The 21,508-nt window shown below is 56.4% G+C and overlaps 2 protein-coding genes across 2 annotated transcripts in view; one reads left to right on the top strand and one right to left on the bottom strand.

The window, feature by feature from the left end:
• Window positions 1-6,831: 6,831 nt before the first annotated feature.
• On the top strand, window positions 6,832-11,690 carry BRF2 (BRF2 RNA polymerase III transcription initiation factor subunit). The gene is made up of 4 exons (XM_032618158.1): window positions 6,832-7,081; window positions 7,798-7,857; window positions 9,002-9,323; window positions 10,155-11,690. Exons 1-4 carry the CDS (start codon window positions 6,928-6,930, stop codon window positions 10,891-10,893), a joined length of 1,275 nt encoding a protein of 424 aa, XP_032474049.1. The 5' UTR covers window positions 6,832-6,927; the 3' UTR covers window positions 10,894-11,690.
• ADGRA2 (adhesion G protein-coupled receptor A2) overlaps window positions 11,430-21,508 on the bottom strand; it is a 34,650-nt gene continuing 24,571 nt past the window's right edge. The window contains exons 8-19 of the mRNA XM_032618154.1: window positions 21,028-21,192; window positions 20,242-20,440; window positions 19,620-19,769; window positions 19,331-19,492; window positions 18,423-18,647; window positions 18,023-18,239; window positions 17,239-17,447; window positions 16,331-16,458; window positions 15,931-16,054; window positions 15,362-15,507; window positions 14,642-14,731; window positions 11,430-14,407 (exon numbers count right to left, since the gene is read on the bottom strand). Of these exons, the coding sequence (XP_032474045.1) occupies window positions 13,135-14,407; window positions 14,642-14,731; window positions 15,362-15,507; window positions 15,931-16,054; window positions 16,331-16,458; window positions 17,239-17,447; window positions 18,023-18,239; window positions 18,423-18,647; window positions 19,331-19,492; window positions 19,620-19,769; window positions 20,242-20,440; window positions 21,028-21,192 (3,088 nt within the window). The 3' untranslated portion in view covers window positions 11,430-13,134. The remainder of the gene's footprint in view (window positions 14,408-14,641; window positions 14,732-15,361; window positions 15,508-15,930; window positions 16,055-16,330; window positions 16,459-17,238; window positions 17,448-18,022; window positions 18,240-18,422; window positions 18,648-19,330; window positions 19,493-19,619; window positions 19,770-20,241; window positions 20,441-21,027; window positions 21,193-21,508) is intronic.

Genomic DNA, 21,508 nt, shown 5'->3' with positions numbered 1-21,508 from the left:
CTTGATTCCCTCCCCCATGCCAGCCCCTGCCTCCTCACCCCTGCCCCACTGATTTCCCAGAGAGTGACATCTTGACCTTTGGAGCATGAGTTGAATTCACACTGGGTTCAGGAATGCCCAGATCAGTAGCAGATCTAGGTTCCTGGTTCCATCACCTGAGTTCATTCATTTCTGAGTCGAGGGAATTCTGGCTGTAAAGGCCTCTCCTCCTGAGCTCGTTCTACCAATCTCCCACTCTTTCCTGATGAGGTGAGAGGTCGGCCTGCCTCAACCAAGGGTCCCAACCTCTCAAAAGGGAGGAGATGCTCTTTCTTAGAGATGAAAGTCACACTGTAGAGGCACAGAGGCCGGCAGCACCCGTGAAGCCCCTGGGTGGGCTGGGGGGAGCTACCTGAAGGCCTCCCTGGTTTGGGTGAGGGGCCTGGTTACCCAGCCAGATGTGGACGGCAGGGCCACCACGTACAGTGATACAAAAGCGGCTTCTCTTGACACAACAGCCTCCCAGGTTTGCTTCAAACAAATAGAAAGCCCTCCAAGGAGAGTCTCTAAGGAAGGAATGTTTACACAAATGACCCCCAACTCTCCCCCAAGATTCATTTCCCTTGCTTTTGGAGGGGGCACCCTGCCCACCTCCCCATGGAAAGTGTCATTTACAGGGTACAGTTACCACCGTGACCATGGCCAAAGCGCTGGCAGCACGCGCTCCCCTAGCCCTTGGACCCCATCTCGAAGCCGATGGAGCCCGTGCCCTGGCCTTCTCTTTGGGGGTGTCATCTTTTGGCTTCTGCAGGCTTCCCCTCCTGGGGAGGCAGGTGCGATCACTTCCCATTTAAGTTCAAAGCTGGCTTAGCTGAACTCTGTGGGACCAGCGGATCCCAAAGCCACAGAATCTCCTGAGGGAGGATGTCCTCATTTAGCCTTTCAACGTTTGACCCTTACACACCTGTATCCCAAGCCCTGGAAATAGTCACCCTGGTGACACTGACAAGCCCTCAGAGCTGTGAGAAAGCTGCTTCATTCTTGCTTTATCAACTGCTCACTTCAGGCTGAAACTTGGTCGCAAAAGGAAGGCCTGTTTATTGAGTTCCTGCTTATTCACTAAGCGCTGCTGAGTACTATTTCCAATTCTCAAGGTAGATAATATCTCCATTACGCAGATGAGGAAATGGAGACTTTCAGAGGCATCAGAACTTAAGTTTGCCTGGGGTCCCACAGCAGGTAAAGAAAGGATTTGCACTCCTCACCTGTGCGACCTGGGGTTCTAGAACAAGCGTCAACAAACTATGGCTTCGCTTTTGTTCATGTAACCCTCAAGCCAAGGAATTTTTCCTGGGAGTTCCCTGGCGGTCCAGGAGTTAGGACTCTGCGCTTTCACTGCTGCGGCACCGGGTTCAATCCCTGGTCAGGGAACTGAGACCTCACAAGCCTCCCACAAGCCATGTGCGGTACGGCCAAAACAAACAAAAAAAAAACACGATGATTTTTCCTTTTTTTTTAAAAATGTGGGATGAACAAGTGGCCGGAATGATGACCACAGTCAACAACACCTCACTGAACACTGGAGATTTTTACAGTTAAAGAATCAAAATAATATTTCATGACACATGGAAATTACATGAGATTCAAATTTCATTGTCTACACAACTTTATTGGAATACAGCAGTGCTCATTTAGGTAATTGTCTACGGCTGTTTCCACGTTGCAACGGCAGACCTGAGTGCTTAAAACAAAGACCTTCTCGCCCACCAAATCTAAATATTTGCTCTCTGGCCCTTCACAGGAAAAGTTTGCCGACCCCCAGTCTAGGCCCCCAGACTAGGAGGCCCCAGTCTCCTCTAGCCTTGGGGGCGGAGGAGATAATATTCTGAGTGACTTGACATCCTGGAGGATGGGCAGGGAAAACGGAGGGCCTCAAGACGAGGCCTGATGAGCCATGGCTCCGAGGAGGGAAGGTCCCTCTGAGGCGACTGTGTTTGTGTTCTAGGCCTGTGACCTCCTTCTCCGAGTTACCATGTGCCTTCGTTCCTGGGAGATCAGGAAACCGAACACAGCGATCCTCAGCCCAGGGGAGGGAACGTGTATTGGGGTCACACAATAAACAACAGGAAAGGGGAAAGTGAATATGAATGAGGGCAGGGACTTGGCACAAGGGTTTAGGAAGTACTGGCCGTGCCCTGTACTGAGGCTGTTGTCACCCTTGTGTGTCAGAGAAGAATCATTGTCTACTGAAGAGCTGAGGTGATGGGGACCCAGTCAGAAAGGCTCCAAGACTCATTGTGACGAGGAGAAGGGCGTCCTCTGGGCTCAAAGTGAAACTGGGTTAGAGTCATCTGAGCTGGAAGGAGCCCAGGGGGAGGCCCTGAGGGCAGCCCAACTCCCACTGGTTGCTCGCTCCAGATTAGAAATGATCCCATCTCTGAGGAATCCCGTCTGTGTTGCTTCTGACCGGCCCTCCCAGGACGGGTGTCCACCAGAGCTGGACAGCCTTTCCGGAGCGTAGCAGGCACTCCCAGGACACGGGGATGAGAAAGCCAGGTCATTCCCAGGGAGACTTGTAACAAAGACAGGTAGATCCCTAACACATTCGCACATGTCACCAAGGGACGGCTGGCCTGGGGCTTCCTTCAGGCCCTCAGTGCCCTCCTCTCTGGCCTCTTCTCTAGAAAGAGCTCTGGCCTTAAGGTCAGTATTTCACATCTGGACCACGTCTGAGGCATCCTTTCCAATGGCCGTCCCTCCCCAGTAGCTTTCTGCTCTAATCCAGCCCATCCTGGGCACTCAGCATTCCAAAAGCCTATGTGCCAGGAACCATGTGGGCTCCAGCCTTACAGACAAGGAGCATGGCTCCAGCTTCACAGGCTCAGGGAGGAGTAGGGGAGAGAGGTTGGAGGAATAGCTGTTAAACAGATCATCATGGGCTTCCCTGGTGGTGCAGTGGTTAAGAATCTGCCTGCCAATGCAGGAGACACGGGTTCGAGCCCTGGTCTGGGAAGATCCCACATGCCGCGGAGCAACTAAGCCCGTGCGCCACAACTACTGAGCCTGCGCTCTAGAGCCAGCGAGCCACAACTACTGAGCCCGTGAGCCACAACTACTGAAGCCCGTGCGCCTAGAGCCTGTGCTCCGCAACAAGAGAAGCCACCGCAGTGAGAAGCCTGCGCACCGCAACGAAGAGTAGCCCCCTCTCACCGCAAATAGAGAAAGCCCACGCGCAGCACCGAAGATCCAATGCAGCCAAAAATAAATAAATAAATATCCCTTAAAAAAAACCCCAAAAGAACAGATCATCACTATCACTGAATGATGGTAACTCTTGGTAGAGTCTGTAGCAGCAGGAAAGGCACCAAGGCTGATGTATCTGTCCTGATTTCCCAGAGGAAGGCAAATAAATTTCCTAAATAAACAGATTTCTTCCTGAGAACGTGAACCCCAGACTTGCATGTCTTAGTGGAGCGCGCCATCTTCTGGCCTGGGTCCTGCCCACCTCCTAGCCTGTCTGTGTCTGAGGGCGAGGCTCTCTTACACTATCACATACCTGTGGCTGGAAGAGAATCACCCCTCCACCCCTAGAGTTACTGGTAGGAGAATCATAAAGCTGCTCTTCCACTTTACTGTGAGTAGTGTTGGGGAAAGCAGAATTCCAGGGGTTCTGTCATAGGTAGATGACTCTGTAGTAAAATCCCACTTTAAAAAAGTGCAGTTCAGTTCAAGATCTGTGCAAAATTGGGGATGAGAGGAGTCTGATGCTGTTCTGTATGGTAATGTAAAGAACTACTCCCAAAGAGACACATGTATATGTATAACTGAATCACTTTGCTGTACACCTGAAACTATCACAACATTGTTAATCAACTCTACTCCAATATAAAATAAAAACTTTAAAAAAAAAAGAAACCTACTCCTGGCCTTCCCTGGTGGCGCAGTGGTTAAGAATCCACCTGACAACGCAGGGGACACGGGTTTGAGCCCTGGTCCGGGAAGATCCCACATGCCGTGGAGCAACTAAGCCCACGCGCCACAACTACTGAGCCTGTGCTCTACAGCCCACGAGCCACAACTACTGAGCCCGTGAGCCACAACTACTGAAGCCTGCGCGCCTAGAACCCGTGCTTTGCAACAAGAGAAGCCACCGCAGTGAGAAGCCCACACACCGCAACGAAGAGTGGCCCCCGCTCGCCACAACTAGAGAAAGCCCGCGCGCAGCAACAAAGACCCAACGCAGCCAAAAAATAAATTAATTAAAAACAAAAAACACCTACTCCCAGTGCCAGTTATGTTGCTTTTAGGGACCTGTTTCCCGTCCCCAGTAAGGATGTCGACTGCACTGTCTGAAACTAACAGATGTCTCTGAGAGCTATGTGTGCACACATGAGCACACAAGTGTGTCCCCAGTATTGATCTGCTGGACAACCAGAAATAAATCCTGTCATACCTTACAGTAGTGGGGAAGTCTAGGAAAGAGGGAACTTGGGGCACCAAAGCCCACTCAAGCCCTCGCATGGCGTGGGGCTAAAGTGAGTAATTCACACCTCGGGGAATGGACTGTTAGAGATTATTGCATCCCTTGGTTGGGGGAGGGGGTGGATCCCTCCAGTGGGACCAAGCCCTGTGGTAGCGGTTGAGATTTCTCTAGGAGAGCGGTTCTCTTGCTCTGAGAAAGCAGTCTCTGGGGGACCGGATGGGACCCTTAGATGTGGCTATTGAGGAGAGAGGCTTGAGGAGAGTGTGGGAAAGAAGGCGCTGACACCTTTTGAAGGTGTTTTTGTTTGGTTTGATTGGTTTTTAATGCTTTCCTCTTGACTGTGAGGGGAATCTTATGAAAGTTCCCATCTCACTAATATGTTTTCATTTATATTATAATCACATTCAGTTCTTCAACCCTTCAGTATAGCCCATTAACCATCTCATGTGATGCTGATGTGGAAAATGAAAAAATGGAAGTCTAGCTGCTCTGTGTTCACTGGTCAGCTAATACCTGGAATCCTGACAGTTCACTGAGGTCCAGGGTGCCAGAAGTTCTGTTGTGCAGTAGGAAGGGAGGGGAGGCTTTGGAGTAGCCGTGAGCAGAGCGGAGGGACTTGTGAGCTAGAGGGGCTGAACGGACAATTCTTGAAAGGTACAGCATCTCTCCCCCAATTTATATTAGAGGGAAATGGCATTTGAAGCAGAGAAGGCTGCTGCGTGGATTACAGACAAGAGGCAATCTTATTTTGGTCAGAGATGCTCTTGTTCTGCACTGTGGTCCAGAGAACTCACAGTCTCTTAAGGCATAGAGTCCTCTGTACCTGACCACTGGTTCAAAAGAAACTATAGCTCTGCCTGATCAGAGCCCTTTATTTTTGAGGCTCAGATCCTCTGTTTGAGGACGCACTGGGTACATGGTCATTATGTTGCCTCATCTCTTCATACTAATAAGTACCGTTTTCTGTTGAAAACTTTTCATCTCTAGGATGCATACTTTATTGGTCTTCTAAAGAAGACAGCTGTGACCTGTGTCTTAATCCTCCAGGGAGCATCCCTATCTGTTAAGGGGCTGACAAGACACCCTTTTTCCTCAATTCAGTCTGGGCAGGAGCTGTCCAGTCATTTTCTGTTCTCAGTGGGAAGTGTTCACCGTTCACCCCCAAGTCCCTGTGCACAGTTGAAATTGAGCCCACAACAGCTCCCAAGATCTGCTAATGCCGGACCTGCCTGAAATTCTCCACCACCAGACTGAGAAGCAGAAATTCCTCACCTAATTTCAGTACTGGCTATGATGACTTCCATCTGTTGTCTTGGAGTCAGAAGGGACTGGCCTTTGTTTCTTTGTCATTTAACTCAATTTTCTTATTTTTCAGACACAACTGATTCTAAAACTTTCAAGTGTTAAAACCTTTTGTTTTGTTTTGTTTTGCCACACCATGCAGCTTGTGGAATCTTACTTCCCCAACCAGGGATTGAACCCAGGCCCTCGGCAGTGAAAGCATGGAGTCCTAACCACTGGACCACCGGGGAATTCCCAAAACCTGTATTCTTGATGAGTGCAATTAGGATTTACTTATGAGAAAGCACACTCTCTTTCGTCATGTTTAATTTATATTCAAACATGACATACAAAATCTCTCATGTGTAAGCTTGCTAGAGGCACTCTTTTGCTCAAGATTCTTTTATCTATACTATCCCATGCTAGGAACTTTGGAGCTAGAATCTTGGAGCATCTTAAAGGTCAGGTTTAAAAACATCCGAATCTGCTTGAACCCTTCAGATTGCCAAGAGTCTCACCACCGCATATTCTTTCTCTCCAACTCCCTTAGACATTCCTTGCCTAGCCTCTGAAAGCATCCGAGGTTGCCACTCTGGATTTTAATTCAACTCCTTCATTCTACAGTGGAGGAAAATAGACTGCAAATAGAGGAAACAACTTGCTTGAGGGGAAGCCACTCTGGAAAGAGCACGATTTCCTGCTCTCTTGATACAGTACTCTCCTTTTTAGACACAGATTTTGTACTATGGCCAAAATCAACATCCGTCACCAAAGAGAAAAGGAGAATCTGCGATTCCCCTAGCGCTTTAGAAAGAAGAGTTGTTTGCGGATGGCAACAATATCTTGTCTGTTATCCGTGTCCATGCAGGTAGAACGCTCACTCAAATGCAATCCTCAGTCGGGCCCACCTCAAAGTAACTACAGATTGCGGGGAAGTCGAAGACACAGTCCAGAACAGGAACCTCCTCTCATAGATCACGTTTCTACCCGAGCCAAAGAGGAACGGACCGGAAGTGCCGCGCAGCCGCGGAGGAAATACCTATAGTACAGCTGTTACGCTGGCCGGAAGGGAAAGGTGCAGACCTTACAAGGCTCCGCTCCTACTTCCTGTTTCCGCACAGTTGCTGCTGTCGACGTGAGGGGCGGGTGTTGGAAAGCTTCCTCGGCTTTGGACGGGTTGTGAGATGCCGGGCGGAGGCCGGTGTCCCGATTGCGGCTCCACTGAGCTCGTGGAAGACTCGCACTATTCGCAGAACCAGCTGGTGTGCTCCGACTGCGGCTGTGTGGTCACCGAGGGAGTCCTTACTACCACCTTCACTGACGAGGGCAACCTCCGAGGTACCTCTGCGGGCTTTTCCGGGGCCGTGGGTACAGCCTGGGGCTGTGGAGGGATTGACGTCAGAGTCTTCTTATCTCCTGCCGTCTCCCTGTCACGTGCACCCTTAAATATGAGAGAAAACAGCCTAAAGTGGATGAGCGAGCTGCAGAAGGTCAGGGACTGCCATTTATCTGTGTTTTTCTAGCACCATATCTGGTATATGTAGTAGGTATTAACAGATGTTGAATAAATGAAACAGAAACAAAGTTCCACTCAGTTTACCTAGTCTGGGCATGGTCGAAGAATTGTATTGATAGATCAATTCTTTACGAATACAGAAAATACTGTTATCCCGAAGTAGTTTTGAGCACTAATTGGCAAAAGCATCTTTTTTTTTTTTTTCTTTACTTTGCTTTCCAAGTCCCTACGCAATGCAGCTCTCAGAATCTGCAGGCAGGAGAATTGCCTGAACTGGATGTACAGGAGGGACAGCTGGAAATTTGGAACACTTGGAGCTGCTTTAGGGCAGTCCTAGTCCTCTGTAGTCTCTGTGTGTTTGGTATTGCTTGTGGTCATGGAAAACCAGGTGGACCTTTAACTTGCACAGATGGGCACCTTCTGTGAGACGAGGAGCGGGTGCACGATGACTGGGATTCTGCTCCCCGGTTTTGTGTGGTGGGAGGGCAGGGATTTGGTGAATAGAGGCTAAACAAGCTATTTGTTCATTATCTTACAGAAGTAACATATTCCCGAAGCACAGGGAAAAACGAACAAGTTAGTCGCAGCCAGCAACGAGGTGAGTATCAACCTTTTATGACACAGTGGCTTTAAAGAAAATTCTCCTGATGGTCTAGCCCAGTGGTCCCCAACCTTTTTGGCACCAGGGACCAGTTTCGTGGAAGACAGTTTTTCCACGGACTGGGTTGGGGGGAGATGGTTTAGGTAGTAATGCGAGCGATTGGGAGTGGCAGATGGAGCTTCGCTGGCTCGCCTGCCGCTCACTTCCTGCTGTGCCACCCGGTTCCTAACAGGCCGAGGACCGGTAGTGGTTGGTCCGGGGGTTGGGGACCCCTGTCTAGCCCATCTGCTTGTCTTTCCTGTTTTCAGCATTATTGGGTAAGGTAGAAAAGAAGAGAATGGTGATTAGAAATAAAGGATGGAGATGGTTCTAAGACAGGTGGCAGTTAGGTGGAAGGTTTAGGTTTGCTTGGGGGGTATGTCTGAGGTAGACTCAAGGAACCCACCTCAAACTTGGGCTTGGCCACAAATCAAACCAGCCTCCAGAAGATGGGGCACTGAAGTGTGACTTCCTTTCATAAATGTCTTTGTGCCTTTTGAATGACCTCACCAAGTGTCACTCTTGTCATTGTAGAAAGGTCCATTATTTGTGCTTCTGGTATCTGAGGCGAGTTGAACAGAAATTGCTAGGAGCTGCATGGTGGCTTCTTTGACCCCTCTATGTACAGTATCGTGTCATCTGCAAACAGTGACAGTTTTACTTCTTTCTTTCCAATTTAGATTCCTTTTATTTCTTTTTTGTCTCTGATTGCCATGGCTAGGACTTCCAAAACTATGTTGAGGAAAAATGGCGAGAGTGGACATCCTTGTCTTGTTTTCAGCTTTCCACCATTGAGTATGATGTTAGCTGTGGGTTTGTCATATATGGCCTTTATTATGTTGACGTATGTTCTCTCTATGCCCACTTTCTGGAGAGTTTTTCTCATAAATGGATGTTGAATTTTATCAAAAGCTTTTTCTGCATCTATTGAGATGATCGTACGGTTTTTATTTTTCAATTTGTTGATGTGGTGTATCACACCGATTGATTTGCAGATATTGAAAAATCCTTGCATCCCTGGGGTAAATCCCACTTGATCGTGGTGTATGATCCTTTTAAGGTGCTGTTGGGGCCCCTCTAACTCCTGCTGTGGGTTTCTTAGGTCTCTGCCGAGTGAGAGACCTCTGTCGAGTTCTGCAGCTGCCACCAACATTTGAGGACACGGCAGTTGCCTACTACCAACAGGCATACCAGCACTCTGGCATCCGTGCTGCCAGGCTGCAGAAGAAGGAGGTGTTGGTCGGGTGCTGTGTCTTAATCACCTGCCGGCAGCGCAACTGGCCCCTGACCATGGGAACCATCTGCACCCTGCTGTATGCAGATTTGGATGTGTTTTCTGGCACCTACCTGCAGATGGTGAAGGTCCTGGGGCTGGATGTGCCATCTCTGTGCTTGGTGGACCTGGTGAAGACCTACTGTAGCAGGTACCTGCCTAGTGGGAGACATGGGGATGGGATGGGTTTAGACCTGAATCCTTTTACCTCTGGCTGGCTGTTTTTGACCAAAGCCCATCTACAAGGATGTGGGAGAAAAAAGTCTTCTCCCTTTCCTGTGCCTAGCACTCACTAATCAGGTTAATCCTGTTTTACATTTCTGGAATGTTACAATTTTCAAATCCCTTTGCCCTTAGAGCAACCTAATGATGTAGGACGGAAGGTGTTAGCCTTGACACGGGGCTCCTGGGTTCCACCACTCATGTTGTGTGTGGCCTACTTGGCTAGATGGAACAGCCCTGCCTCGACAGGATCATGTGTGATTAGAGCTGAAAGGATATTAGCAACTGAGGAAGCTGGAGTTAGAAGCCAGTTTTTTTGATTTTTTTTAAATGAGTAGCTGTGTTCTTTTTTTCTGACAAATATGGTAGAAAGCAAAGACTATTGGTGTGAAACAGTCTTGGGTGTGAAGCTTGGTGACGTCCAAGCTGGATGACTGTGGGAAAGTTTTGTGTCTGTGAATGCACGTGACAGGCTGTGGAGTAGTAGATTAAAGGAGAACTTTTGTGAAGCCCTCAGAATGGTGGCTGATGGGGTGGGGGGAGGGGCATCGTCAAGAAATGTTAGCTCCCGTCTGCATTCTCCTGCCCTTTACCTCTTCAGCGGGAGACTCACCCTGTCTTCTCTCGGTACCTGGATAAACTTGCTGCCCAGCAGGCTTGAGTGTTCCCGGGAGGATAGCATAGCTTGCCCATCTTCTGCGCTTTGAAAGAGCGGTCCTCCAGAGGTATTGAGATCAGACCCTCATTTTGGTTATTTCAGCTTCAAACTGTTTGAAGCCTCCCCGTCTGTGCCAGCCAAGTACGTGGAAGACAAGGAGAAGATGCTATCGCGAACACTGCAGTTGGTGGAGCTGGCAGATGAGACGTGGCTGGTGACCGGGCGGCATCCCTTGCCTGTCATCACCGCTGCCACTTTCCTGGCTTGGCAGTCGCTGCGGCCTTCAGATCGGCTGACGTGTTCCCTTGCCCGATTTTGTAAATTGGCGAGCGTGGACCTGCCCTACCCCGCTTCCTCCCGCCTGCAGGAGCTGCTGGCTGTGCTGCTGCGGCTGGCCGGGCAGCTGGCCTGGTTGCAGGTCCTGAAGCTTGACAAGCGGTCTGTGGTCGCGCACGTCGGCGACCTTCTCCAGCACCGCCACATGTTGGTCCGCAAGGCCCTTCGAGACGGAACAGCAGAGCCAGACGCACTGGACGCCCGGGAGAAGGGGCTGCAGGGGCCGGGCCAGGGGCAAGGATGGGGAAAAGAGGACCGGGGCGATGGCTCCGTAGATTTGCCCGCAGGGAAGCGGCCAGCGAGCCCCACCCTCCTCCTCCCACCCTGCATGTTGAAGCCCCCAAAGCGGATCTGTCCCACACCCCCTGTCTGCACGGTCACTGGAGATGAGGACATTTCTGATAGTGAGATCGAGCAGTATTTGCGTTCCCCTCAGGAAGTTAGGGACTTCCAGAGAGCCCAGGCCGCTAGACAGGCTGCCACGAGTGTCCCTAACCCTCCCTGATGCACAGCCGGGGTCTGCGGGGTGGGGGGGCGCGGGCGCTTAACCCCACCTGACGGCGGCTTGCTAACAGGCCCGATGTAGCCAGAGAAATCAGTGTATACAAGTCTTTAGGTATCTCCCTTCTCATTTAAGGAACCCAAGAGGGGCTCTGCAGTTATTGGACCCCAGGTCCCAGAGTCGAAGTCAGAAGGAACACGGGGACGCCTGGGTTGGAAAGTTCCATCCCTCGGTCCCAGACAGTGGTCGCACATACTCCTGTTCTGTGGGCTGGCTTTCTCTTGGACTGTTGGGAAAGTGCCAGGTGCTCTCCTGCTCTCGCTTCAGATTGGATACACCGCAGCTGCAGGGCTGGCGGGGCCTCCCTGTTGGTGTGGAGCAGTGCGCATTCCGGATGGTATCAGCCCTCAGAGGATGGAACTGGGCAGCCCTTGGCCCTGCGTCCATTCACAGGCCTTAGTGGGTTCGTGTGTACAGTGTCAGAGATCCTCTCCCTCCTAACAAAAGGACCGGGGCTAGAGTAAGCTCATAGCTCAAAGGGCTTTGCAAAATTTTAATATATTAAAACAAGAGGCATCTGCTAGAAAACATTCTATTGTATAAAACCCGAGCTTTTAAAAACATGTTTTCTTTGGCACTTTTCATCCCCTCCCTCCCCTTTCCCCAGCGTATTGCAAAAAGCTCTCCAGTGCTAAGGCATTGGCGGGGTATGTAAACAGCAGCCAGCATAAGTGGAAGAATAATACGAAGCTTTTTTTTTTTTGGCCTTTTTTTTTTTTCTGTCTAATATTGTCTGTGCAGCAAAAGCATAAATAACAGGATGCATCCCAAGACGTGTGGGTTTTCTCCCTTCCCCTCTGTCTTCTCTTGCCTTGGTGATCAGGCTGGGGTGATACGGAGACGGGGCCGGGTTTCCCTGTGGCTTTTCATGAGGCCCAGGGTTCCCTCCACTCGCACTGCATCCTGTAACCAAAGGCTGGTGGTTGCTTTTTAGGTTGGGAGAAGTATGCGTGCTGGTGTTTAAAAGCAGTGAAGGTGCGGACCCCAGGTGAGCTGCAGGCCTCCCCAGGCCCCACTACCCTGGGGACTTGGCTTGGGCTTACGGGAGGCAGGAACCTGGTTTGATGTTTTGGAGGTTTCTCCCTAATATGGAGCTGGAGATCAGATCATTGGAACGGTTCTCCTCTATGGCCTCACGTGGCAGGGGGAGTGCGCTTTGTCAGTCCCTCGGTGTGGAGGGCCGAGACTGGGGATATGGGCCTGTGATTGGACAGTAAGTGCTTCTCCAGCACCACCTGCAGCCTGGCGGTGGCGCCCCTCTTCAGAGCGTTTTGTTGTTTTTGTTTTTTTATAGGATTAGGTTTAAGGCAGGACTAACTTCAGCTCCAGATCTTAGCACTAACTCTGCTTCCCTCACATCATCTCCAGGCATCTGTCAGGCAGCTTCTTAGGTGTAGGGCCTGGGCTTTGTCCTGAAGTGCCACCTCTGAGCCCTGCCGTGTGGTGTGTGTCCCAGTCCTGTGGTAATGGCCTCCAGCCCTGATGGTGCACCTTTCCACCTGCCCCCCTCCCAGAGGGCTGGTTGATCCCTGCAGCTGCCTTTCACCCTGCCCCACCTTCTCCTTTTGCATAGTTGATCCGAAAAGCAGCACCTTGTTTCCTCCCACTGGTCCTGGTCACCTGGCTCATCTGCTAGGCTGGCTTCCTAGTTAGCCAGAACTGGGTGGGGGAGAGGCCCTAGGATCTGGGCACGGGTGGGTGACTGATTCAGAGGAGGGCAGTGAGGCGAGAACACCTTACTCAGGCCCCCATCGCCCGTGTGTTCCGGGTAAGGCTGATGGCCGCCCGTGAGCGGGGCGGGGGGTGCGGGGAGTACCTTAGGAGAAGCCCGCCTGAGCTGTGCTGTCCCTGCCGCCCTTGCTCACTCCGCAGCCCCACAGGACCTTTCCCCCGAGCCTGGACGGCAGGGGCTGCCGAAACCAGCCTGCGCTGGGACGGAAACGTATCCCGTCTGCGGTTCGGGGATTGTCTGTCGCTACCCCAGAGGGATGGCCCTCTTCGCGTTGGCGGGCCTGTGCCTGTCCTTTCCCCAGCCTCCGGGACTAAAGCTGGCGAGCCCGGGCGCAGCGAGGCACCTCTACCTCAATCCTGGGGACGTACCGATCGACGTCTCTGAGGGCCCCCGAGAAGCGGGGTCTCCTGCGCGCGCGGCCCTCCCGTCCTGAAGCGGCGCCCGCCCCCAGCCTAGACGGTGGTCTCGCTCTTCCAGAGCCCCGTCTTCATGCAGCCGCCGCCGCCGGCCGCCTCGGCGCCGCTCAAGGTGACGTCGTCGTACTTGCCACCCTTGGGGGCGCCGTTCAGGCTGGCAGCGTTGAGCGGGTACGAGCGGCGCTGGCTCTCCTTCTCCAGCGCGCCGCCCCCGCCGCCCTTGAGGTGGTCGCGGCCGGCGCTGCGGCGCTGGCCCGGCCGGCCGGCCTCGGGGAGCGGCGCGGCGCTCGTGTCGCTGCCCTCCGACGGCGTGAGCGTGCTCTCGCCCTCGAGCCGGGGGCCGGCGCCCGGGCTGTTGCGGCTGCTGCCCGGGTAGCTGTCGGACGGGCTGTTGTGCGGGCTGCCACTCTCGCCCGACGGCAACTCGGCCGCCCCGGCCGCGCCCCCGCGCGGCGCCCTGAGCCGGTTCCTGCCGCCGGCCTCGCCCGCGCGATGCCCCTTGGCCCGGCTCTTGTGGCCCCGGCGGCCGTGGTGCGAGTTGTTCGGGTGGCGCGGGCCGAGGCTCCCCCGGGGGCCCGGCGTCTCGGGCTCCGCCTCCCCGCGGGCCGCCACCCCCGCCTCGCACGCCTGGCTCTGCGCCAGCTGCAGGTTGGTGAGCTTGCAGGGGCCCGGGGGCGGGGCGGGGCCGCTGCTGCCGCTCGGGGACGACTTGAGGGACGCGGGCCCCTCTGCGAACGCCGGGGACCCGTCCTCTGGGGCGGCGGGCGCGGCCCGCGGGGAGGCTCGGGAGGCCGAGGCGGGGGGACGGCACGCGCGCCAGGAGGCCCTGACGTCCCTGCGCCTGGCACAGTGATGGGTGAAGACGAAGAGGCCCAGGGCGGAGGCCGCCACTCCGTACAGACAGCTGCACACCACCCGGGGCAGCCAGCGCTGGGACACACTCAGAGCCCCGCAGGCCCACATGGCCAGGTAGAGGAAATGCGTGGTCACCAGCGCCCCCAGCTGGGCTCCTGGAGAATAGAGACCGTCACCCTCCTCCGGGGGCCCAGGCGTCACCACCCCTGCGCTCCCAGCGGCCAGAAGGGAACCCGAGTCACTCAGGAGGGGGCCGCTGCTCCTGAGCCTGGTGGAACTCCTCAGCTCCTCCCCTGGCTCCAGGGAGACCCTGCTGGTGCCCCCCTTTGGGCTCTGTGCCAGAGGACCCCGTAAGCGCAGCGCCGCGCACAGGAAATAGATCCAGGTGATGAGCAGAATCAAAGCCACGGGGATGTAGAAGGCTCCTAGGCTTGGGCGCCACACTAGCCAGCAGCTGAGGGGAGACACAGGCGGCACGCGTGAGGTGGGGCGCGGAGGCTGGGTGGGCGGGAAGGGAGGGTATGGTGAGTGGAGAGGCGGAAGCGGCTCAGTCAGCATGCAGGGCTTGGGGCTGGGTGACGGGCTGGGCGGGTGTTTGGTGCCGCCGCTTTGGAGTAGGAGGCATGGGGCAGGGCGAGGCATCCGGGGCAGGGCGGGGAGGTTTGGGGCAGGCGGGCCGTGCACTCACTAGGGGCTGTGGTCCCGGTAGTTGTGGATGTTGACAGCGGCTGTGATGCCACAGATAATGAGTGGGATCCCTCCCGCGATCAAATAGAACCTGGAGAGGAATGGGTTTGGGGGTCAGAGAGTTGGGGAACAAGGAGGGGGCCAGGTGCTCAGAACCCTGACCTTGGGGTCTCTGTCCTATCCTCTTTCCCCTAGAAATTATGTCAGAGTTTGTTTGCCAGGGATGCATTGCCTCTCCAGGGCAGGTCAGTAGGTCCCTAAGGGATTTAGCCAAGACTGTTCTAAGGGACAGTGGCCAGAATTGCTTTCTGTCACCCTAAACAGTGCAGAAGCCAGGGGTGCCACTTGGGTTCCCAGGATCCCTGCCCAATGCTCTTTGAGGTCGCTCCCTTCCTGGCCTTGTCATGCCTGAAAACCCCAAGGATGCACCCCCTCCATGGCACTGGGCAACCTAGTGCCACCCAGGGCCTTGCCTCTTCTGCCTTTTATTTTTTTTGGCTGAGGGATCTTAGTTCCCTGACCAGGGATTGAACCCCGGGCCCACTGCAGTGGAAGCACTGAGTCCTCACCACTGGGCCCCCGGGGAACTCCCCACCTCTTCTGTCTTGGGAGTGTGATCTCCCAGGACCTTGGACCCCTGGGACAGCATCCACCCTGGGAGAACAGCTTTTGGTGTCCTCCCCCGACACCTGAGCCCTTCCCCCCTGCAGAGCTGACATACCGGAGCATGGGTCGGGGGGCAGGCAGGGCAGCATCCCCTTCTTGTGGAGGTGGTGCCCTCCAGGTAAGCTCCTTGTGGAGGACACGGGCCTTCACCCCCATCCAGAGCAGTGTGGACAGTGAAGAGTAGTGCAGGGTGATGCCCACCTATAGGGTCAAGGCACTGAGGCTGGGGGACTGGCCGTCCCAGAGCCTCAGCCCCGCAGTGCTCTCCCGTGCCTCCCTTGTGCCCAGCCTCCAGCTCCACCCAGAACCTCCCCAGGGTTCTGTCCCTGCCAGTACCCTCTCTACTTCCAGCCCAGGGTTCTCCCCCGTGCCAGGGACTCTCCATGACCCTGTCATCGCTGCCTGGCTCGTCCCCGACCTCTCTTCCATCGCAGGATCCCACTCTCCACTTTGTCCTGTCTCTTAGTTGCTCTGCTTCTTACCTCCCCTACTCTCATGCCCACCTCGCCCACGAGGCTGGACACGAAGAGCGGAGCCCCCTTCCTCCCGTGCGCCTCCCTCCTGTACCCCAGGCTGCTGTCTCCGATCCTGGAGACCCCCCACCCCAGCCCTTCTCCTGCTTACCGCCTGGCAGACCATCTGGTAGTTGGTGAGTGTGATGCCTCCCGCGAAGACGGCGGAGGTCATGGCCATGTGGAAGCACAGGTTCAGCAGCATGTGCCAGCCCTTCCGGGACACGCGGACGGAGCTGCCCCAGAAACAGTCTTTAACAAATGGGCCACCCGACCCAAGTCAGGCCCACGGGGGTCTCAAGGCCACTGGGAGAGTCAACGAGGAGAAGGCAGACATCTGTATGCACGCGTGGGCGTGAATGGGATGGACACCTTAACCCCCAAACGCATTTTCCAGCTGCAGAACCTTTGAAGGAAAGGCTAGGCAAGAGCCTGGGAAAGGAACACCCACTGTCGCCTTGCCAGTACTTAGTAACACCCAGCATGCCCTCCCTTCCCACAGGAGCTCTCACCTGTGGTGGAGGATGTAGGTAATGATGGTGGAGAAGAGGCAGAGCAGCAGCAGGGCCGTGCAGGGGTACACGACAGGGTGCAGGCCTGCCCCTGAGCCCTCCACCTCCCTGGGGAAGGCGCGCAGCTCCTGGAAAGAGCAGAGAGAAGAAGTGAGTAAGGGGAAGCCGGGAGCTGAGAGGCCGCCCTGTGGAGTCCTGGCCGGTCCCCCAGGCCAATTTTCCTCTTCCCAAGCCCAGTCAGCTTTGGGCCCCAGCTTTGGCCTTTGGTCCATCTGGGTAGCAAAGATGTAGGCACCGTGACACCCTCTCTTAGAAAGTCGGCCTGGGTGGCGTTAATGATCTGCCTTTCTGGGAACTTTCCAGGTTCCCAGCCTGAGAATCAGAGAGGAGGGAAGAGGGGCAGGTTCTGTCTATCATACAGCCGCACGCCTGCTCAGGATCTGGAAAAGCAGGCTGTGAAGTGTGGTGCGGGCACGGGTGCTGGGCAGGGGTGAGTGAGGAGGGTGACTGGGAAGGAGAAGCGTTCCAAGATTTTTTTTCACTTTAACGATCTGGGTGTCAGAAAGTGCAGGATGTGGAGACCAGGCTGGGTGGTCTCTGATCCATCTCTCTCAGTATGGGAGTAGAGGCAGGACCTCTCTTTTTTTTTTTTTTGCTCTGGGGCTGCTATTATGGGGATGACCTGATAGAGGGCCTGAGGACCTGCCTGTCTTCTGAAAGATGAAGAGGTATGGGGGAGACCAGAGGGCCATTTATTTCCCTGCGAGTCCTGACCGTTACGAGGCCCGATAAGGCCTCTGTTTTTTCAGGATTTCTGTGGCCCCAGGCGCTCAGAGTGCCCCTGGTCCCCCCCACCGGCGCCCCTTCTGCGTTCCCCTGCCCTCCACCCCCGTGCCCGCTACCCTCACCATGAGCACGGCCACGTTGCCCAGGTGCTGGCACTGCAGGGAGCTGACGTGGGGCTGGCTGGAGCGGAGCTGGCAGCCCTCAGAGCTCCAGCCCCCGGGCCCCCCCGGCCCCTCCTGGCTCCACCAAGCGGCCACAGGCTCGGCCCCCTCAGCCCAATGCCGCAGCGAAACGGCCACCGGCTCAGTCAGGTTTCCCACGCTGCAGCCACCTACAGGGGAGGGGGTCCACTCAGGCTCAGTCAGGGCGTGCGCTGGGCTTGGGGAATAGAGTTAGATGCCAAGTGTGGGCCTGCCCCCCAGGGCCTCAGCCTAACTGGGAGACACAAGGATGAATCAAAATAAAGGCACCTGGAGGTGGTGGCCCACCTAAGTGCCAAATGAGTCGTGGCGACATGCCCAGGAAGGGAGGACTCTGCGGTCCAGGACGAGAAGGTGGAAGGTGACGCGGAGGGAGTGGAAGCCCGGATGAAGGGAGGATTCAGGAGGGCACCCTGAGGGGGAAGTTGGCACCAGGTGACGAAGGGGGACGGAAGGAGGCCCAGGTGGGTGGAGGGTTCATGTTATAGCCCTTTGGAAATCTGATGTATCTGGGCTGTGAAACCCAGGGTCTCTTGAGCCTTTTCCCCACCAGTTCATTCCTTCACGGGACATCCCTGCCCCGCACCGCCCGAGGAAATGGTGCAGGGCCACCGCCCCCGGCCACCTCCAGCAGGGCGCGGGGGGGGGTGGCGCAGGGGAGGGCTCCCGGGCGGCATGGTAGGGCGGGCGGGGTGCAGGCCCTTACTGGTTCCCGCAGAGATGACGGGGGTGGCCACGCCGCGCCTCTTGCCAAGCCCAGCGGCTCCAGGGCGGGAGGTGTTGCCGTGGCTGCGGAAGAGACGGCCGTTTCGGAAGACAAGCAGCTGCAGGGTGCAGTCTGGGGGGGCCGGGGGGGCCAGGGCAGCCGGGAGGGATGAGAATAGACTGGGCGGCAGCTGGATGGAGGCCAGGGCCACGCTGTTCTGGGGGGAAACAGGAGTTCCTCAGAGACACCCGGGGTCCCTGGGGCTCCGCTGTCCTCCAGCCCCTCCTCCTCCATCCCCTCACCCCCTGTCTGAGTCCTGCATCCCCTCACACCATCCACCTGACCAGGCGCCTGCACCCCGTACCTGCCCTCTCAGCATCCTCCCTCCCCCGGCGCCCACCTTGATGTGGAAGGACGACAGAGAAACGTTGGGCCTCCCCGTGGTACAGCGGAAGCGGAGCTGCTGGTCGGCCAGGGGCTCCGGCTCCAGGGACGGGTTCTGGCCGGGACCCAAGGGCCGGGTGCCCGGCGCACCGGCCTCCCTCCTCTGGAAGGCCGTGCAGGTCAGGCCCACGTAGCTGTGCGGCTTGATGAGGTAGGCCTCCAAGGCCACGTTCCTCGAGTTCTAGGGACAGGGACCTTGTCACCCCTCTCCTGGCCTTCTCCTGCTGGAGACCGCAGACCTGCTCAGGCCAACCCGCCGTCCTTGCTCATCACTCAGGGCCTGGCAGCCTCGTGTCTGCCGTGGAGTCCCCCGAACCCCTGCTCTTCGGCCCCTCCTCCCGCTCGCTCACACCCCGTCCTGGAGCTGGCCCAGCTCTTGCCACGTCCCAGTCCTGCTGCCCCGGCTATGCCGGGGAGCAGGGTCCTCGCCCCCCTCGGATCTCCCCTGGCACCCAGCACAGTCTCACGCAGAGGAGATGCTGTGCACTGCTTGTTAGCTGGTTCGCCACCCACCGCTGGAAACTCCCCCTCTTCTCAGGGAACAGAAGTCTCCGTCACCCCTTCCCCACCCCACCCCCCACGTGCTTCCATCCGGCTAGCCCTTCAGCTCGGTCCCCGCACGAAGCCCTGTGTAACTTCTCCGATGTCGCCGGCCTCCCTCTCCTCTGCCCTGCTCCCGACAAGTTGGAATTTGATGCCACACAAACGGAACCCTAGTCACGTTCGGTGTTCTCGCTAACTGGGCGCACGGCTGGTGCACACTTGGAGGACTTGCTCCTGGATGACAAGGGCTGGCCCCCGTCACCTCTGAGTCCCTCCCTGTCCCTCCCTGGGCAGGGCACCCTCCCAGCCGGCCCACCGTACCACAGAGATGTGCTGGGCGTGGGCGCTCAGGGCGGCCCCCCCAATGCGCTCCAGGGCGCCCACGATGCCGCTGCAGGCCTTGTCCTCGCGCTGGGCCAGCCACAGCAGGTGCTCGTCCACCAGCATCAGGTTGCTGGCCATATCCACCATCACCTCCACCAGCTGGAGGCGGGGGCGGAGTCACTGAGGGCAGGAGGGGGGCTGGGGACCCAGAGGCTGGGGCGAGACCGGCTTCAGCAGGTGGGGGCAGGTGATTTCCAGGGGCCCCAGGGGCCCGATCGAATCTCACCTCTTTGATCTGGTCGACGTAACCCAGAAACTTCTGGATCATCTGAGCCACGTAGACAACGTCCATCATGTCGGAGAAGCTGGCGGCCTCGGCCGTGTATACTCGAAGCTGGTGGGCCAGGGTCAGTGCGTTGGAGGCATTGATGGGCATCTGGGGGTGTGGGGAGGAAAGGGCACCGTCTAATCTGGCTCCTTCTCCCCCAGAACAGCGCGGGGGCCCCTCCCCTGTGCTGATGCTCAGAGCAACGGGGCCTAGGGAACAGGGTCTAGCCCACAGCGGGATCTGATCCAGACAGGAGGCGAAGGCAAGGAGTGAGCCCTTCCCAACTCGGGGCCGTCCACTGGTTATGCCACTGCTTGAGGACAACGGGCTGACCTCACGCTGTCCCTGCTTTCTGCTTAAGGCTGTCCTTGCTGTACTGGGGACCTTGGGGGTGGCCCACATGTCCCAAGTGTGGCCCTGGGGTTCTGAGTCCCCTGGGAAAGGGAAAGCTAGAGGAGAAGAGCATGAGACACGGTGACCACGGCCCCTCACCATGCATCCCAAGAGGCAGCACAGCCCATGAGGCCAGCAGGCTTCTCCCCTCCCCCTTTCCCGCACCCCTCCCCTCTCCTGGCCTCACCAGCACGAAGGTGTAGAGCACCCTGGTGATGTCGTTGGTGTACAGACAGTGGGAGTAGTCCCCCGGCTCCCAGCGGCCAGCTCGGTCACACCGGCGGGAGGCTCGGGTGCCAGGGGCACCCCCGCTCAGGGGCACCGAGGTGAAGGGGTACTGCAGGCAGGACTGGTAGGCTGTGATGCCAGCCAGAGTTCGAGGCCACCTGGGGGCAGAGGCGGGAAGTTGCCGATGACCTAGGCTCCTCAGGCCGAGAGCCCCTCCCCTGCCCTGAGAACTGTGAGGCCAGACTCCTTGGGAGCTGCGGACGGGCCCAGAGGAGGGTGTGTGTTTGGACAGGACTTCAAGGGCTTCCCAAGCTCCACCTCCTTTCTAAAGCTGTGTTTGTTGGGACAGTGCTGTCACTGGTGCTGCGAGGCTGGACTTGAAGTCCTGAGTTCAAGTCACTTATGCTTTCTGGGCCTTAGTCTTCTCGGCTGTACGATGGGGAGAATAACTCCTCCCCTGCCTAAGTGAGAGGCCACTGGGATATGAAGTGTGGCATCCATAGTGGGAGAGCTTTGTCAGCTACGCATGTAAGGAAGAAAAAGGAAAAAAAACCCTTTTTGTTCTGCACAGCACATTCGGAGGGTGATTTTATACAAAAGGATACGGTCTCTGTAAATATGCCAGCGGGACCTGGAGCTGAATGACAAAAGGCAGTGTCTTCTCCAGCTTGGAGTGGGTGGGGGACCGGTCACCGGTGGTCCCAGGGGCAGGAGCGGGGTGTGGGCCGGGGCCTGGGTCTCGAACCTGAAGTCCCCGCGGTTGTTGGCGACTCGCTCTGCGGGGCAGTAGGAGGCCGAGGTCTCCAGCACCACGATCTCCACCTTCTTGCTGGCGTTTCCCTGGACCGTAGACACGGAGCACTCCCATTCGCCTGAGGCCCACACGCCGATGTGAGACAGGGTCAGCTCACTGTGGGCGGGCGGGCAGGCGAGGGCTGGCTGGAGGCGCTCCCAGCGGCCAGCCACCCTCCCCAAGCGCCCCGGGGGCCACCCTGGGGCACGCAGGGCATCAGCTTCAGGCTCATTTCTTTAACTGAGCCAGGGAAACACGTACACACTTCTTTAACTCTGATTGGCCTTCCGTTAGTGTCTTTCTTTTATTTGGCTGTGCCGTGCGGCTTGCAGGATCTTAGTTCCTCGACCAGCATGAACCCCGGCCCTGGTAGTGAAAGCGCTGAGTCCTAAGCCCCGGACCGCCAGGGAATTCCCCAGTTTCCCCATCTTTT

Source organism: Phocoena sinus, chromosome 21 (assembly GCF_008692025.1).
Source record: "Phocoena sinus isolate mPhoSin1 chromosome 21, mPhoSin1.pri, whole genome shotgun sequence".
Classification (NCBI taxonomy): Eukaryota; Metazoa; Chordata; class Mammalia; order Artiodactyla; family Phocoenidae; genus Phocoena; species Phocoena sinus.
This window is presented reverse-complemented; position numbering and strand designations above follow the sequence as displayed.